The 19,485-nt window shown below is 41.7% G+C and overlaps 1 protein-coding gene across 2 annotated transcripts in view; it reads right to left on the minus strand.

Annotated features, from left to right (window-relative positions):
• The window catches only part of phf24 (PHD finger protein 24), a 101,296-nt gene that overhangs the window by 29,694 nt on the left and 52,117 nt on the right, over positions 1-19,485 (minus strand). For both annotated transcript variants that reach the window (XM_078215475.1, XM_078215476.1), the window contains exons 4-5: positions 3,759-3,961; positions 1,860-2,026 (exon numbers count right to left, since the gene is read on the minus strand). In XM_078215475.1, coding sequence (XP_078071601.1) covers positions 1,860-2,026; positions 3,759-3,961 — 370 coding nt within the window. The remainder of the gene's footprint in view (positions 1-1,859; positions 2,027-3,758; positions 3,962-19,485) is intronic.

Raw genomic sequence — 19,485 nt, forward strand, 5'->3', positions numbered from 1 at the left:
AAGACGGATGTAAGACGAGCCGATTCCCGCCACAAACGCATCTCGAGCGAGGTCGTTCATGTTCTGGTCTGCCGACACTGCTTTGCAGTTACAGCCCCTGGCTAGCTGTAGGAGCTCGCACGCGTACTGTTCCGTCGTTTCGCCGGGCTGCCGTCGTCGAGTGGCGAAGAGATATCGAGCATGCATCTCGTTCGGCGGTTTAACGTAGCGCTTCTTAAGAAGCTCGAGGGCCCCTTTGTAGTCGGTGGCCCCACGGATCGCTAAATTTACAGCGTCGCTTACCCTCGTGTGGAGGACCCGGAGTCTGTCGGTGTCGGTGGTGACCGCTGCGGAGGCTTCGAGGTAATCCTGAAAGCATTTCAACCAGTGGTCGAAGGTGTTCGAGGCGCCCGCCGCACGTGGGTCCAACGTAAGCCGTTCGGGTTTAAGCATTTGCTCCATGTTCTCTGTGTCGTTTTTTTTTCAACGAAGAGAGTTCAATTGTAGTCAATAAAATTGATGCGCGATATAACTCACGAGGCTAGAGGTACTCGGGGAAATAAAGGCTTTTATTGACTACAACAATAGAGCTACCATATATAATACACGATCCCAGACTAAAGGGTCCCAGACAGAGCAGTGACCTTTATACCTCTCCCAGGAGGCGGAGCCCGACTGGGATGTACCATAAGAACTATATTACAGGTAGAACAGCCCAACCCTAACCCCAACAGTAACATGTAGAACAGCCCAACCCTAACCCCAACAGTAACATGTAGAACAGCCCAACCCTAACCCCAACAGTAACATGTAGAACAGCCCAACTCTAACCCCAACAGTAACATGTAGAACAGCCCAACCCTAACCCCAACAGTAACATATATACAGACTCATAGTACTGGCCAGACCCTGGCTCAGCACTACCTGGTGGGAACCAACAATGGTTCACCACACCAGTGTCCCACAGGGAAGAGAATAAGACCACAAGATCATAAGATGTAGGAGCAGGGAAGGCCATTCTGCCCATCGAATCTGCTCCACCATTCAGTGAGATCATAACTGATCTGATGTGATAATCCTCAACTCCACTTTCCTGTCTTATCCCCATAACCCTCGATTCCCTTACTGATTAAAAATCTGTCTCAGTCTTGAACATACTGAACGACCCAGTGTCTACAGCCCTCTGCGGGAAAGAATTCCACAGATTCACTAGAATCACAGAATACTACAGTGCAGAAGAGGCCCTTCTGCCCATCGAATCTGCACCGATGTATGGAATGCCCCGACCTGCCCTCCTAATCCCACTACTCTGAGGGAGGAAATTCCTCCTCATCTCTCTTGAAAGGGTGACCCTCTTACTCTGAGACTCTGCCCTCTGGTCCCAGACTCTCCCACAAGGGGAAACAATCTCTTGGCAGCTGCCATCCTTACCTGGTCCGCCCTACATGTGAATCCAGACCCACAGCAATGAGGTTGACTCTTAACGTTTTTATTCATTCGTGGGACATGGGCATCACTGGCTGGGCCAGCATTTATTGCCCATCCCTAGTTGCCCTTGGAGGGCAGTTGAGACTCAACCACATTGCTGTGGCTCTGGAGTCACATGTAGGCCAGACCGGCTAAGGACGGCAGATTTCCTTCCCTAAAGGACATTAGTGACCCAGATGGGTTTTTTTAAACAATATTTATTCGGTTCCATTGTCACTTTTCCTTGTTCCGAACATCTTATTCTGGTTTTATTTTGATTAATTGAATTTAAATTCTCCCAGTGATGTGGAGGGAATCCACCTTCTCTCACTGGGGCGTTAGTCAGGTGGTTACTATGGTGTCCCGGTTAAAGCTGGTCTCCGTGTACACCAATAAAACTGCAATATTCTCACCTGACATTGCAGGATTGAGACTCCTTGGAATTTTTGTGGAACCAGGAGTTGTGCGCTCGCTTACACTCAGTGCCGGTGATTAAGCCGGTGCGTTTCTGATCCAGGCCCAGGAAGCAGATCCGAGCCCTCACTCGCTCTTTGGCTGTTAGGAGCCTCAGCAATGAATTCTGGGGAAAAAAAATAAACATTCCGGATCAGAGGAGTGAAGAAAGCCAGGCCAGGATTGGAGAGAAAACTCATGGGAGAGAATCTCACAACAAAGAACTCGAGTGCGGACTGAGGAACACTCAAGGGGCGGATATCAGAATGTGGACATCAACAAAGCCCCGAAAGATTGAGAGACAACAGAGGAAATCAAGAAATGGTGGTTAATGAATCTGCCTCAGACACACCCAAAGCCCCACCCCCACTCCCCTTCCCCACTCCCCACCCCCGCATCCCACACCCAACGTTTTGGCTTCAACTACATTTTGTGGGAGTGAATTCCACACATTCACCACACTCTGGGTGAAGAAATATCTCCTCACCTCAGTTCTAAAAGGTTTACCCCTTATCCTCAAACTATGACCCCTAGTTCTGAACTCCCCCATCATTGGGAACATTCTTTCTGAATCTACCCTGTCTAACCCTGTTAGAATTTTATAAGTTTCTATGAGATCCTCTCTCACTCTTCTGAACTCCAGTGAATATAATCCTAACCGACTTAGTCTCTCCTCATATGACAGATCTGCCCTCCCAGGAATCAGCCTGGTAAATCTTTGTTGTACTCCCTCTATAGCAAGGACATCCTTCCTCAGATAAGAACACCAAAACTGCACACAATACTCCAGATGTGGCCTCACCAACGCCCTATACAATTGCAGTAAAACATCCCTATCCCTAAACTCAAATCCTCTCGCTATGAAGGCCAACATACCATTTGCCTTCTTTACTGCCTGCTGTACTTGCGGGCTTACTTTCAGTGACTGATGCATGAGGACACCAAGTTCTCGCTGAGTATCCACCTCTCAATTTACACCCATTCAAATAATAATCTGTCTTCCTAAAACCTCACATTTATCCACATTATACTACATCTGCCATGCAGATGCCACACACTCAGCCTGTTCTAATCACGCTGAAGCATCTCTGCATCCTCCTCACAGCTCACCCTCCCACCCAACTTTGTATCATCTGCAAAATTGGGGATAATACATTCAGTTCCCTCTTCCAAATCATTAATATATAATGTGAACAGTTGGGGATCTATCACAGATCCCTGCAGAACCCCACGAGTCACTCTCTGCCAATCAAAAAAAGACCCATTTATGCCAACTCTTTGCTTCCTTTCTGCTAACCAGCTTTCTATCCAACTCAAAACATTGCCTGCAATCCCATGTGCTTTCCACATTCAACATCCAAATCCCCTCCCCCACATCTCTCCCCCATGCCACCCTCCCCCAAAACCCCACATTCCCATTCCTCACATTCCCACACCCACATCTCCCCCCAAATACCCTCCCCCACATCCCACTCCTTTACAATCATACACACATATCATCCTCTCCAACAGCCCCTCCCCCACATCCCATCCCCTTCCGACCCCAACCCCTCCCACACATCCCATCCCCCTCTGAGCCCAGCCCCTCCCCCAAACCCCACCCCCCTGACCTCAACCCCTCCCGCACGTCCCATCCCCCTCCCCCCATCCCCCTTTGATCCCAACCCCTCCCCCACACCTCCCTTCCTCCACACCCCCCCCCCCCCCCGCCCCCCCCCCGACCCTCAGTCTTTGAGTGATATTGGTGGGCGTTCTCAGACACTCTGCTGTAAGATGTTTTCTGGGGGATTGTTCCTGCTGTGGTTTATGGAGTTTTGAATCTCAGTGGAATTGTATTCTCTTGCACAACATGGACATACCTCTGATCGGAACCTCTGCAACACCAGTAACGACTCGTGGTACAGAAAGTCTGCCCATTCCAACTGCCCCTTCTTATCACCGTCCAAAGCAGAGAACTGGAGGACCACCAGCTCCTCCTTCTCCTCGTTCATCTGCTCATCAAAGAGCTGCTTGTGAATGAAATGCTTGTAGTGGAGAAAATCATCCAAGGTCAGGCAGGATTCTGTAAGGTAAGGGAGAAAATCAGCAGTGTGGCGACTAACTGGATACAGCACCAACGATTCCTCACACACAGGGGCTGGCCTTCCCTATAACAGGCTCTCCCAAACTGCTATTCTCTATAATATAAATAGGGGCTGCTATTCTCTATAATATACACAGGGGCTGCTATTCTCGATAATATACACAGAGGCTGCTATTCTCTATAATATACACAGGGGCTGCTATTCTCTATAATATACACAGGGGCTGCTATTCTCTATAATATACACAGAGGCTGCTATTCTCGATAATATACACAGGGGCTGCTATTCTCTATAATAGACACAGGGGGCTGCTATTCTCTATAATATACACAGGGGCTGCTATTCTCTATAATATACACAGGGGCTGCTATTCTCTATAATATACACAGGGGCTGCTATTCTCTATAATATACACAGGGGCTGCTATTCTCTATAATATACACAGGTGCTGCTATTCTCTATAATATACACAGGGGCTGCTATTCTCTATAATATACACAGGTGCTGCTATTCTCTATAATATACACAGGGGCTGCTATTCTCTATAATATACACAGGGGCTGCTATTCTCTATAATATACACAGGGGCTGCTATTCTCTATAATATACATAGGGGCTGCTATTCTCTATAATATACACAGGGGCTGCTAATCTCTATAATATACACAGGGGCTGCTATTCTCCATAATATACACAGCGGCTGCTATTCTCTATAATATACACAGGGGGCTGCTATTCTCTATAATATACACAGGTGCTGCTATTCTCTATAATATACACAGGGGCTGCTATTCTCTATAATATACACAGGGGCTGCTATTCTCTATAATATACACAGGGGCTGCTATTCTCTATAATATACACAGGGGCTGCTATTCTCTATAATATACACAGGGGCTGCTATTCTCTATAATATACACAGGTGCTGCTATTCTCTATAATATACACAGGGGCTGCTATTCTCTATAATATACACAGGGGCTGCTATTCTCTATAATATACACAGGGGCTGCTATTCTCTATAATATACACAGGGGCTGCTATTCTCTATAATATACACAGGGGCTGCTATTCTCTATAATATACACAGGGGCTGCTATTCTCTATAATATACACAGGGGCTGCTATTCTCCATAATATACACAGCGGCTGCTATTCTCTATAATATACACAGGGGGCTGCTATTCTCTATAATATACACAGGTGCTGCTATTCTCTATAATATACACAGGGGCTGCTATTCTCTATAATATACATAGGGGCTGCTATTCTCTATAATATACACAGGGGCTGCTAATCTCTATAATATACACAGGGGCTGCTATTCTCCATAATATACACAGCGGCTGCTATTCTCTATAATATACACAGGGGGCTGCTATTCTCTATAATATACACAGGTGCTGCTATTCTCTATAATATACACAGGGGCTGCTATTCTCTATAATATACACAGGGGCTGCTATTCTCTATAATATACACAGGGGCTGCTATTCTCTATAATATACACAGGGGCTGCTATTCTCTATAATATACACAGGGGCTGCTATTCTCTATAATATACACAGGGGCTGCTAATCTCTATAATATACACAGGGGCTGCTATTCTCCATAATATACACAGCGGCTGCTATTCTCTATAATATACACAGGGGCTGCTATTCTCTATAATATACACAGGTGCTGCTATTCTCTATAATATACACAGGGGCTGCTATTCTCTATAATATACACAGGGGCTGCTATTCCCTATAATATACACAGGGACTGCTATTCTCTATAATATACACAGGGGCTGCTATTCTCTATAATATAAACAGGGATTGCTATTCTCTATAATATACACAGGAGCTGCTATTCTCTATAATATACACAGGGGCTGCTATTCTCTATAATATACACAGGGGCTGCTATTCACTATAATATACACAGGGGCTGCCATTCTCTGTAATATAAACAGGGATTGCTATTCTCTATAATATACACAGGAGCTGCTATTCTCTATAATATACACAGGGGCTGCTATTCACTATAATATCCACAGGGGCTACTATTCTCTGTAATATACACAGGGGCTGCTATTCTCTATAATATACACAGGGGCTGCTATTCTCTATAATATACACAGGGGGCTGCTATTCTCGATAATATACACAGGGGCTGCTATTCTCTATAATATACACAGGGGGCTGCTATTCTCCATAATATACACAGGGGGCTGCTATTCTCCATAATATACACAGGGGCTGCTATTCTCTATAATAGACAGAGCAGCTGCTATTTTCTACAATATACACAGAGACTGGTATTTTCTATAGTACACACAGGGGCTGCTAATCTCTATAATATCCACAGGGGCTGCTATTCTCTATAATATCCACAGGGGCTGCTATTCTCGATAATATACACAGCGGCTGCTATTCTCTATAATATACACAGGAGGCTGCTACTGTCCATACTATACACAGAGGCTGCTATTCTCGATAATATACACAGCGGCTGCTATTCTCTATAATATAAACAGGGGCTGCTATTCTCTATAATATACACAGGAGCTGCTATTCTCTATAATATAAATAGGGGCTGCTATTCTCTATAATATACACAGGGGCTGCTAATCTCTATAATATACACAGGGGCTGCTATTCTCCATAATATACACAGCGGCTGCTATTCTCTATAATATACACAGGGACTGCTATTCTCTATGATATACACAGGGGCTGCTATTCTCGATAATATACACAGAGACTGCTATTCTCTATAATATACACAGGGGCTGCTATTCTCTAAAATTTCCACAGGGGCTGCTATTCTCTATAATATACACAGGGGCTGCTATTCTCTACAATATACACAGGGGCTGCTATTCTCTACAATATACACAGGGGCTGCTATTCTCTACAATATACACCGGGGCTGCTATTCTCTATAATATACACAGGGGCTGCTATTCTCTATAATATCCACAGGGGCTGCTACTCTCCATAATATACACAGAGGCTGCTATTCTCTACAATATACACAGGTGCTGCTATTCTCTATAATATCCACAGGGGCTGCTACTCTCCATAATATACACAGGCTGCTATTCTCGATAATATACACAGCGGCTGCTATTCTCTATAATATAAACAGGGGCTGCTATTCTCTATAATATACACAGCGGCTGCTATTCTCTATAATATAAACAGGGGCTGCTATTCTCTATAATATACACAGGGGCTGCTATTCTCTATAATATACACAGGGGCTGCTATTCTCTACAATATACACAGGGGCTGCAATTCTCTATAATATAAATAGGGGCTGCTAGTCTCTATAATATACACAGGGGCTGCTATTCTCGATAATATACACAGGGGCTGCTATTCTCGATAATATACACAGGGGCTGCTATTCTCGATAATACAGCAAGTAGTATCACAACACCAGGTTAAAGTCCAACAGGTTTATTTGGAATCATGAGCTTTCGGATTTCAGATCACTCACCTGATGAAGGGGCAGCGCTCCTAAAGCTTCTGACTCCAAATAAACCAGTTGGACTTTTACCTGGTGTTGTGTGACTACTTACTGTGCCCACAACAGTCAAACGCCGGCATTGACACATCATCTCTGTAATACACTCAGTGGCTGCTATTCTCTATAACATACACAGGGGCTACTATTCTCTGTAATACACACAGGGGGTTACGATTCTCTATAATATACACGGGGCTTCTATTCTCTATAATATACACAGGGGCTGCTATTCTCTATAATATACACAGGGGCTGCTATTCTCTATAATATACAGAGGGACTGCTATTCTCTATAATATACACACAGGGGGCTGCTATTCTTCATAATATACTCAGGGGCTGCTATTCTCTATAATATACACAGGGGCTGCTATTCTCTATAATATACACAGGGGCTGCTATTCTCTATAATATACACAGGGACTGCTATTCTCTATAATATACACAGGGGCTGCTATTCTGTATAATATACACAGGAGGCTGCTATTCTCCATAATATACACACGGGGCTGCTATTTTCTATAATATACACAGGGGCTGCTATTCTCTATAATATACACAGGAGCTGCTAGTCTCTATAATATACACAGGGGCTGCTATTCTCTATAATATGCACAGGGGCTGCTATTCTCTATAATATACACAGGGGCTGCTATTCTCTACAATAGACACAGGGGCTGCTATTCTCTATAATATACACAGGGGCTGCTATTCTCTATAATATAAATAGGGGCTGCTATTCTCTATAATATACACAGGGGCTGCTAATCTCTATAATATACACAGGGGCTGCTATTCTCCATAATATACACAGCGGCTGCTATTCTCTATAATATACACAGGGGCTGCTATTCTCTATAATATACACAGGGACTGCTATTCTCTATGATATACACAGGGGCTGCTATTCTCTATAATATACACAGGAGCTGCTATTCTCTATTATATACACAGGGGCTGCTATTCTCTATAATATACACAGGTGCTGCTATTCTCTATAATATACACAGGGGCTGCTATTCACTATAATATACACAGGGGCTACTATTCTCTGTAATATACACAGGGGCTGCTATTCTCTATAATATACACAGGGGCTGCTATTCTCTATAATATACACAGGGGCTGCTATTCACTATAATATACACAGGGGCTACTATTCTCTGTAATATACACAGGGGCTGCTATTCTCTATAATATACACAGGGGCTGCTATTCTCTATAATATACACAGGGACTGCTATTCTCTATGATATACACAGGGGCTGCTATTCTCTATAATATACACAGGAGCTGCTATTCTCTATAATATACACAGGGGCTGCTATTCTCTATAATATACACAGGTGCTGCTATTCTCTATAATATACACAGGGGCTGCTATTCACTATAATATACACAGGGGCTACTATTCTCTGTAATATACACAGGGGCTGCTATTCTCTATAATATACACAGGGGCTGCTATTCTCTATAATATACACAGGGGCTGCTATTCTCTATAATATACACAGGGGGCTGCTATTCTCCATAATATACACAGGGGCTGCTATTCTCTATAATATACAGAGCAGCTGCTATTTTCTACAATATACACAGAGACTGGTATTTTCTATAGTACACACAGGGGCTGCTAATCTCTATAATATACACAGGGGCTGCTATTCTCTATAATATCCACAGGGGCTGCTATTCTCGATAATATACACAGGGACAGCTATTCTCTGTAATATACACAGGGGCTGCTAATCTCTATAATATACACAGGGGCTGCTATTCTCTATAATATCCACAGGGGCTGCTATTCTCGATAATATACACAGAGACTGCTATTCTCTATAATATACACAGGAGGCTGCTACTGTCCATAATATACACAGAGGCTGCTATTCTCGATAATATACACAGGGGCTGCTATTCTCTATAATATAAACAGGGGCTGCTATTCTCTATAATATACACAGGGGCTGCTATTCTCTATAATATAAATAGGGGCTGCTATTCTCTATAATATACACAGGGGCTGCTAATCTCTATAATATACACAGGGGCTGCTATTCTCCATAATATACACAGCGGCTGCTATTCTCTATAATATACACAGGGACTGCTATTCTCTATGATATACACAGGGGCTGCTATTCTCGATAATATACACAGAGACTGCTATTCTCTATAATATACACAGGGGCTGCTATTCTCTAAAATTTCCACAGGGGCTGCTATTCTCTATAATATACACAGGGGCTGCTATTCTCTACAATAAACACAGGGGCTGCTATTCTCTACAATATACACAGGGGCTGCTATTCTCTACAATATCCACCGGGGCTGCTATTCTCTATAATATACACAGGGGCTGCTATTCTCTATAATATACACAGGGACTGCTATTCTCTATAATATCCACAGGGGCTGCTATTCTCCATAATATACACAGAGGCTGCTATTCTCTACAATATACACAGGTGCTGCTATTCTCTATAATATCCACAGGGGCTGCTACTCTCCATAATATACACAGGCTGCTATCCTTGATAATATACACAGCGGCTGCAATTCTCTATAATATAAACAGGGGCTGCTATTCTCTATAATATACACAGGGGCTGCTATTCTCTATAATATACACAGGGGCTGCTATTCTCCATAATATACACAGGAGGCTGCTATTCTCTACAATATACACAGGGGCTGCTATTCTCTATAATATAAATAGGGGCTGCTAGTCTCTATAATATACACAGGGGCTGCTATTCTCTATAATATACACAGGGGCTGCTATTCTCGATAATATACACAGGGGCTGCTATTCTCGATAATATACACAGGGGCTGCTATTCTCTATAATATACACAGGGGCTGCTATTCTCGATAATATACACAGGGGCTGCTATTCTCGATAATACAGCAAGTAGTTTCACAACACCAGGTTAAAGTCCAACAGGTTTATTTGGAATCATGAGCTTTCGGATTTCAGATCACTCACCTGATGAAGGGGCAGCGCTACTAAAGCTTCTGACTCCAAATAAACCAGTTGGACTTTTACCTGGTGTTGTGTGACTACTTACTGTGCCCACAACAGTCAAACGCCGGCATTGACACATCATCTCTGTAATACACTCAGTGGCTGCTATTCTCTATAACATACACAGGGGCTACTATTCTCTGTAATACACACAGGGGGTTACGATTCTCTATAATATACACGGGGCTTCTATTCTCTATAATATACAGAGGGGCTGCTATTCTCTATAATATACACAGGGGCTGCTATTCTCTATAATATACACAGGGGCTGCTATTCTCTATAATATAGAGAGGGGCTGCTATTCTCTATAATATACACAGGGGGCTGCTAGTCTCTATAATATACACAGGGACTGCTATTCTCTATAATATACACAGGGGCTGCTATTCTCTATAATATACACAGGGGCTGCTATTCTCTATAATATACACAGGGGCTGCTATTCTCTATAATATACACAGGGACTGCTATTCTCTATAATATACACAGGGGCTGCTATTCTCTATAATATACACAGGGGGCTGCTATTCTCTATAATATACACAGGGGGCTGCTATTCTCCATAATATACACAGGGGGCTGCTATTCTCCATAATATACACAGGGGGCTGCTATTCTCCATAATATACACAGGGGCTGCTATTCTCTATAATATACACAGGGGGCTGCTATTCTCCATAATATACACAGGGGGCTGCTATTCTCCATAATATACACAGGGGCTGCAATTCTCTATAATATACAAAGCAACTGCTATTTTCTACAATATACACAGAGACTGTTATTCTCTATAGTACACACAGGGGCTGCTATTCTCCATAATATACACAGGGGCTGCTATTCTCTATAATATACACAGGGGCTGCTATTCTCTATAATATACATAGGGGCTGCTATTCTCTATAATATACACAGGGGCTGCTATTCTCTGTAATACACACAGGGGGTTACGATTCTCTATAATATACACGGGGCTTCTATTCTCCATAATATACACAGGGGGCTGCTATTCTTCATAATATACTCAGGGGCTGCTATTCTCTATAACATACACAGGGGCTGCTATTCTCTATAATATACACAGGGACTGCTATTCTCTATAATATACAGAAGGGGCTGCTATTCTGTATAATATACACAGGAGGCTGCTATTCTCTATAATATACACACGGGGCTGCTATTTTCTATAATATACACAGGGGCTGCTATTCTCTATAATATACACAGGAGCTGCTAGTCTCTATAATATACACAGGGGCTGCTATTCTCTATAATATACACAGGGGCTGCTATTCTCTATAATATACACAGGGGCTGCTATTCTCTACAATAGACACAGGGGCTGCTATTCTCTATAATATACACAGGGGCTGCTATTCTCTATAATATAAATAGGGGCTGCTATTCTCTATAATATACACAGGGGCTGCTAATCTCTATAATATACACAGGGGCTGCTATTCTCCATAATATACACAGCGGCTGCTATTCTCTATAATATACACAGGGGCTGCTATTCTCTATAATATACACAGGGACTGCTATTCTCTATGATATACACAGGGGCTGCTATTCTCTATAATATACACAGGAGCTGCAATTCTCTATAATATACACAGGGGCTGCTATTCTCTATAATATACACAGGTGCTGCTATTCTCTATAATATACACAGGGGCTGCTATTCACTATAATATACACAGGGGCTACTATTCTCTGTAATATACACAGGGGCTGCTATTCTCTATAATATACACAGGGGCTGCTATTCTCTATAATATACACAGGGGCTGCTATTCTCTATAATATACACAGGGGGCTGCTATTCTCCATAATATACACAGGGGGCTGCTATTCTCTATAATATACAGAGCAGCTGCTATTTTCTACAATATACACAGAGACTGGTATTTTCTATAGTACACACAGGGGCTGCTAATCTCTATAATATACACAGGGGCTGCTATTCTCTATAATATCCACAGGGGCTGCTATTCTCGATAATATACACAGGGACAGCTATTCTCTGTAATATACACAGGGGCTGCTAATCACTATAATATACACAGGGGCTGCTATTCTCTATAATATCCACAGGGGCTGCTATTCTCGATAATATACACAGAGACTGCTATTCTCTATAATATACACAGGAGGCTGCTACTGTCCATAATATACACAGAGGCTGCTATTCTCGATAATATACACAGCGGCTGCTATTCTCTATAATATAAACAGGGGCTGCTATTCTCTATAATATACACAGGGGCTGCTATTCTCTATAATATAAATAGGGGCTGCTATTCTCTATAATATACACAGGGGCTGCTAATCTCTATAATATACACAGGGGCTGCTATTCTCCATAATATACACAGCGGCTGCTATTCTCTATAATATACACAGGGACTGCTACTCTCTATGATATACACAGGGGCTGCTATTCTCGATAATATACACAGAGACTGCTATTCTCTATAATATACACAGGGGCTGCTATTCTCTAAAATTTCCACAGGGGCTGCTATTCTCTATAATATACACAGGGGCTGCTATTCTCTACAATATACACAGGGGCTGCTATTCTCTACAATATACACAGGGGCTGCTATTCTCTAAAATATACACCGGGGCTGCTATTCTCTATAATATACACAGGGGCTGCTATTCTCTATAATATCCACAGGGGCTGCTACTCTCCATAATATACACAGAGGCTGCTATTCTCTACAATATACACAGGTGCTGCTATTCTCTATAATATCCACAGGGGCTGCTACTCTCCATAATATACACAGGCTGCTATTCTCGATAATATACACAGCGGCTGCTATTCTCTATAATATAAACAGGGGCTGCTATTCTCTATAATATACACAGGGGCTGCTATTCTCTATAATATACACAGGGGCTGCTATTCTCCATAATATACACAGGAGGCTGCTATTCTCTACAATATACACAGGGGCTGCAATTCTCTATAATATAAATAGGGGCTGCTAGTCTCTATAATATACACAGGGGCTGCTATTCTCGATAATATACACAGGGGCTGCTATTCTCTATAATATACACAGGGGCTGCTATTCTCGATAATACAGCAAGTAGTTTCACAACACCAGGTTAAAGTCCAACAGGTTTATTTGGAATCATGAGCTTTCGGATTTCAGATCACTCACCTGATGAAGGGGCAGCGCTCCTAAAGCTTCTGACTCCAAATAAACCAGTTGGACTTTTACCTGGTGTTGTGTGACTACTTACTGTGCCCACAACAGTCAAACGCCGGCATTGACACATCATCTCTGTAATACACTCAGTGGCTGCTATTCTCTATAACATACACAGGGGCTACTATTCTCTGTAATACACACAGGGGGTTACGATTCTCTATAATATACACGGGGCTTCTATTCTCTATAATATACAGAGGGGCTGCTATTCTCTATAATATACACAGGGGCTGCTATTCTCTATAACATACACAGGGGCTACTATTCTCTGTAATACACACAGGGGGTTACGATTCTCTATAATATACACGGGGCTTCTATTCTCTATAATATACACAGGGGCTGCTATTCTCTATAATATACACAGGGGCTGCTATTCTCTATAATATACAGAGGGGCTGCTATTCTCCATAATATACACAGGGGGCTGCTATTCTCCATAATATACACAGGGGCTGCAATTCTCTATAATATACAAAGCAACTGCTATTTTCTACAATATACACAGGAGCTGCTAGTCTCTATAATATACAGAGGGGCTGCTATTCTCCATAATATACACAGGGGGCTGCTATTCTCCATAATATACACAGGGGCTGCAATTCTCTATAATATACAAAGCAACTGCTATTTTCTACAATATACACAGGAGCTGCTAGTCTCTATAATATACACAGGGGCTGCTATTCTCTATAATATACACAGGGGCTGCTATTCTCTATAATATACACAGGGGCTGCTATTCTCTATAATATACACAGGGGCTGCTATTCTCTATAATATACACAGGGGGTTACGATTCTCTATAATATACACAGGGGCTGCTATTCTCTATAATATACACAGGGACTGCTATTCTCTATAATATACAGAAGGGGCTGCTATTCTGTATAATATACACAGGAGGCTGCTATTCTCCATAATATACACACGGGGCTGCTATTTTCTATAATATACACAGGGGCTGCTATTCTCTATAATATACACAGGAGCTGCTAGTCTCTATAATATACACAGGGGCTGCTATTCTCTATAATATACACAGGGGCTGCTATTCTCTATAATATACACAGGGGCTGCTAATCTCTGCAATAGACACAGGGGCTGCTATTCTCTATAATATACACAGGGGCTGCTATTCTCTATAATATAAATAGGGGCTGCTATTCTCTATAATATACACAGGGGCTGCTAATCTCTATAATATACACAGGGGCTGCTATTCTCCATAATATACACAGCGGCTGCTATTCTCTATAATATACACAGGGGCTGCTATTCTCTATAATATACACAGGGACTGCTATTCTCTATGATATACACAGGGGCTGCTATTCTCTATAATATACACAGAGACTGCTATTCTCTATAATATACACAGGGGCTGCTATTCTCTAAAATTTCCACAGGGGCTGCTATTCTCTATAATATACACAGGGGCTGCTATTCTCTACAATATACACAGGGGCTGCTATTCTCTACAATATACACAGGGGCTGCTATTCTCTACAATATACACCGGGGCTGCTATTCTCTATAATATACACAGGGGCTGCTATTCTCTATAATATCCACAGGGGCTGCTACTCTCCATAATATACACAGAGGCTGCTATTCTCTATAATATACACAGGGGCTGCTATTCTCTATAATATACACAGGAGCTGCTAGTCTCTATAATATACACAGGGGCTGCTATTCTCCATAATATACACAGAGGCTGCTATTCTCTATAATATACACAGGGGCTGCTATTCTCTATAATATACACAGGGGCTGCTATTCTCTATAATATACACAGGGGCTGTTATTCTCTATAATATACACAGGGGCTGCTATTCTCTATAATATACACTCGGGCTGCTATTCTCTATAATATACACAGGGGCTGCTATTCTCTATAATATACACAGTGGCTGCTATTCTCTATAATATACACAGGGACTGCTATTCTCTATAATATACACAGGGACTGCTATTCTCTATAATATACACAGGGACTGCTATTCTCTATAATATACACAGGGACTGCTATTCTCTATAATATACACAGGGACTGCTATTCTGTATAATATACACAGGGGCTGCTATTCTCTATAATATACACAGGGCTGCTATTCTCTATAATATACACAGGGACTGCTATTCTCTATAATATACACAGGAGGCTGCTATTCTCTATAATATACACAGGGGCTGCTATTCTCTATAATATACACTCGGGCTGCTATTCTCTATAATATACACAGGGGCTGCTATTCTCTATAATATACACTCGGGCTGCTATTCTCTATAATATACACAGGGGCTGCTATTCTTTATAATATACATTCGGGCTGCTATTCTCTATAATATACACAGGGCTGCTATTCTCTATAATATACACAGGGGCTGCTATTCTCTATAATATACACAGGGGCTGCTATTCTCTATAATATACACTCGGGCTGCTATTCTCTATAATATACACAGGGGCTGATATTCTCTATAATATACACAGGGGCTGCTATTCTCCACAATATACACAGGGGCTGCTATTCTCTATAATATACACAGGTGCTGCTATTCTCTATAATATACACAGGGGCTGCTATTCTCTGTAATATACACAGGGGCTGATATTCTCTATAATATACACAGGGGCTGCTATTCTCCACAATATACACAGGGGCTGCTATTCTCTATAATATACACAGAGGCTGCTATTCTCTATAATATACACAGGGGCTGCTATTCTCTATAATATACACAGGGGCTGCTATTCTCTATAATATACACAGGGGCTGCTATTCTCTATAATATACACAGGGGCTGCTATTCTCTATAATATACACAGGGGCTGCTATTCTCTATAATATACACAGGGGCTGCTATTCTCTATAATGATGTGGAGATGCCGGCGTTGGACTGGGGTAAGCACAGTAAGAAGTCTCACAACACCAGGTTAAAGTCCAACAGGTTTATTTGGTAGCAAATACCATAAGCTTTCGGAGCAATGCTCCTTCATCAGATGGAGTGGTCTCTGTAATATACTCTATAATATACTCTATAATATTCTCTATAGTATACAGAGCAGCTGCTATTTTCTACAATATACACAGAGACTGTTATTCTCTATAGTACACACAGGGGCTGGTATTCTCTATAATATACACAGGGGCTGGTATTCTCTATAATATACACAGGGGCTGGTATTCTCTATAATATACACAGGGGCTGCTATTCTCTATAGTATACACAGGTGCTGCTATTCTCTATAATACACACAGGGACTGCTATTCTCTATAATATACACGGGGGCTGCTATTCTCCACAATATACACAGGGGCTGCTATTCTCTACAATATACACAGGTGCTGCTATTCTCTATAATATACACAGGGACTGCTATTCTCTATAATATACACAGGGGCTGCTATTCTCTATAATATACACAGGGGCTGCTATTCTCTATAATATACACAGGGGCTGCTATTCTCTATAATATACAGAGCAGCTGCTATTTTCTACAATATACACAGAGACTGTTATTCTCTATAGTACACACAGGGGCTGCTATTCTCTATAATATACACAGGGGCTGCTATTCTCTATAATATACACAGGTGCTGCTATTCTCTATAATATACACAGTGGCTGCTATTCTCTATAATATACACAGGGGCTGCTATTCTCTATAATATAAACAGGGGCTGCTGTTCCCTATAATATACACAGGGGCTGCTATTCTCTATAATATACACAGGGGCTGCTATTCTTTATAATATGCACAGGGGCTGCTATTCTCTATAATATACACAGGGGCTGCTATTCTCCATAATATACACAGCGGCTGCTATTCTCTATAATATACACAGGGGCTGCTATTCTCTATAATATACACAGGGACTGCTATTCTCTATGATATACACAGGGGCTGCTATTCTCTATAATATACACAGAGACTGCTATTCTCTATAATATACACAGGGGCTGCTATTCTCTAAAATTTCCACAGGGGCTGCTATTCTCTATAATATACACAGGGGCTGCTACTCTCCATAATATACACAGAGGCTGCTATTCTCTATAATATACACAGGGGCTGCTATTCTCTATAATATCCACAGGGGCTGCTACTCTCCATAATATACACAGAGGCTGCTATTCTCTATAATATACACAGGGGCTGCTATTCTCTATAATATACACAGGAGCTGCTAGTCTCTATAATATACACAGGGGCTGCTATTCTCCATAATATACACAGAGGCTGCTATTCTCTATAATATACACAGGGGCTGCTATTCTCTATAATATACACAGGGGCTGCTATTCTCTATAATATACACAGGGGCTGCTATTCTCTATAATATACACAGGAGCTGCTAGTCTCTATAATATACACAGGGGCTGCTATTCTCTATAATATACACAGGGGCTGCTATTCTCTATAATATACACAGGGGCTGTTATTCTCTATAATATACACAGGAGGCTGCTATTCTCTATAATATACACAGGGGCTGCTATTCTCTATAATATACACTCGGGCTGCTATTCTCTATAATATACACAGGGGCTGCTATTCTCTATAATATACACAGTGGCTGCTATTCTCTATAATATACACAGGGACTGCTATTCTCTATAATATACACAGGGACTGCTATTCTCTATAATATACACAGGGACTGCTATTCTCTATAATATACACAGGGACTGCTATTCTCTATAATATACACAGGGACTGCTATTCTCTATAATATACACAGGGACTGCTATTCTGTATAATATACACAGGGGCTGCTATTCTCTATAATATACACAGGGCTGCTATTCTCTATAATATACACAGGGACTGCTATTCTCTATAATATACACAGGAGGCTGCTATTCTCTATAATATACACAGGGGCTGCTATTCTCTATAATATACACTCGGGCTGCTATTCTCTATAATATACACAGGGGCTGCTATTCTCTATAATATACACTCGGGCTGCTATTCTCTATAATATACACAGGGGCTGCTATTCTTTATAATATACATTCGGGCTGCTATTCTCTATAATATACACAGGGCTGCTATTCTCTATAATATACACAGGGGCTGCTATTCTCTATAATATACACAGGGGCTGCTATTCTCTATAATATACACTCGGGCTGCTATTCTCTATAATATACACAGGGGCTGATATTCTCTATAATATACACAGGGGCTGCTATTCTCCACAATATACACAGGGGCTGCTATTCTCTATAATATACACAGGTGCTGCTATTCTCTATAATATACACAGGGGCTGCTATTCTCTGTAATATACACAGGGGCTGATATTCTCTATAATATACACAGGGGCTGCTATTCTCCACAATATACACAGGGGCTGCTATTCTCTATAATATACACAGGTGCTGCTATTCTCTATAATATACACAGGGGCTGCTATTCTCTATAATATACACAGGGGCTGCTATTCTCTATAATATACACAGGGGCTGCTATTCTCTATAATATACACAGGGGCTGCTATTCTCTATAATATACACAGGGGCTGCTATTCTCTATAATGATGTGGAGATGCCGGCGTTGGACTGGGGTAAGCACAGTAAGAAGTCTCACAACACCAGGTTAAAGTCCAACAGGTTTATTTGGTAGCAAATACCATAAGCTTTCGGAGCAATGCTCCTTCATCAGATGGAGTGGTCTCTGTAATATACTCTATAATATACTC

This window comes from Mustelus asterias, chromosome 6 (genome assembly GCF_964213995.1).
Source record: "Mustelus asterias chromosome 6, sMusAst1.hap1.1, whole genome shotgun sequence".
Classification (NCBI taxonomy): Eukaryota; Metazoa; Chordata; class Chondrichthyes; order Carcharhiniformes; family Triakidae; genus Mustelus; species Mustelus asterias.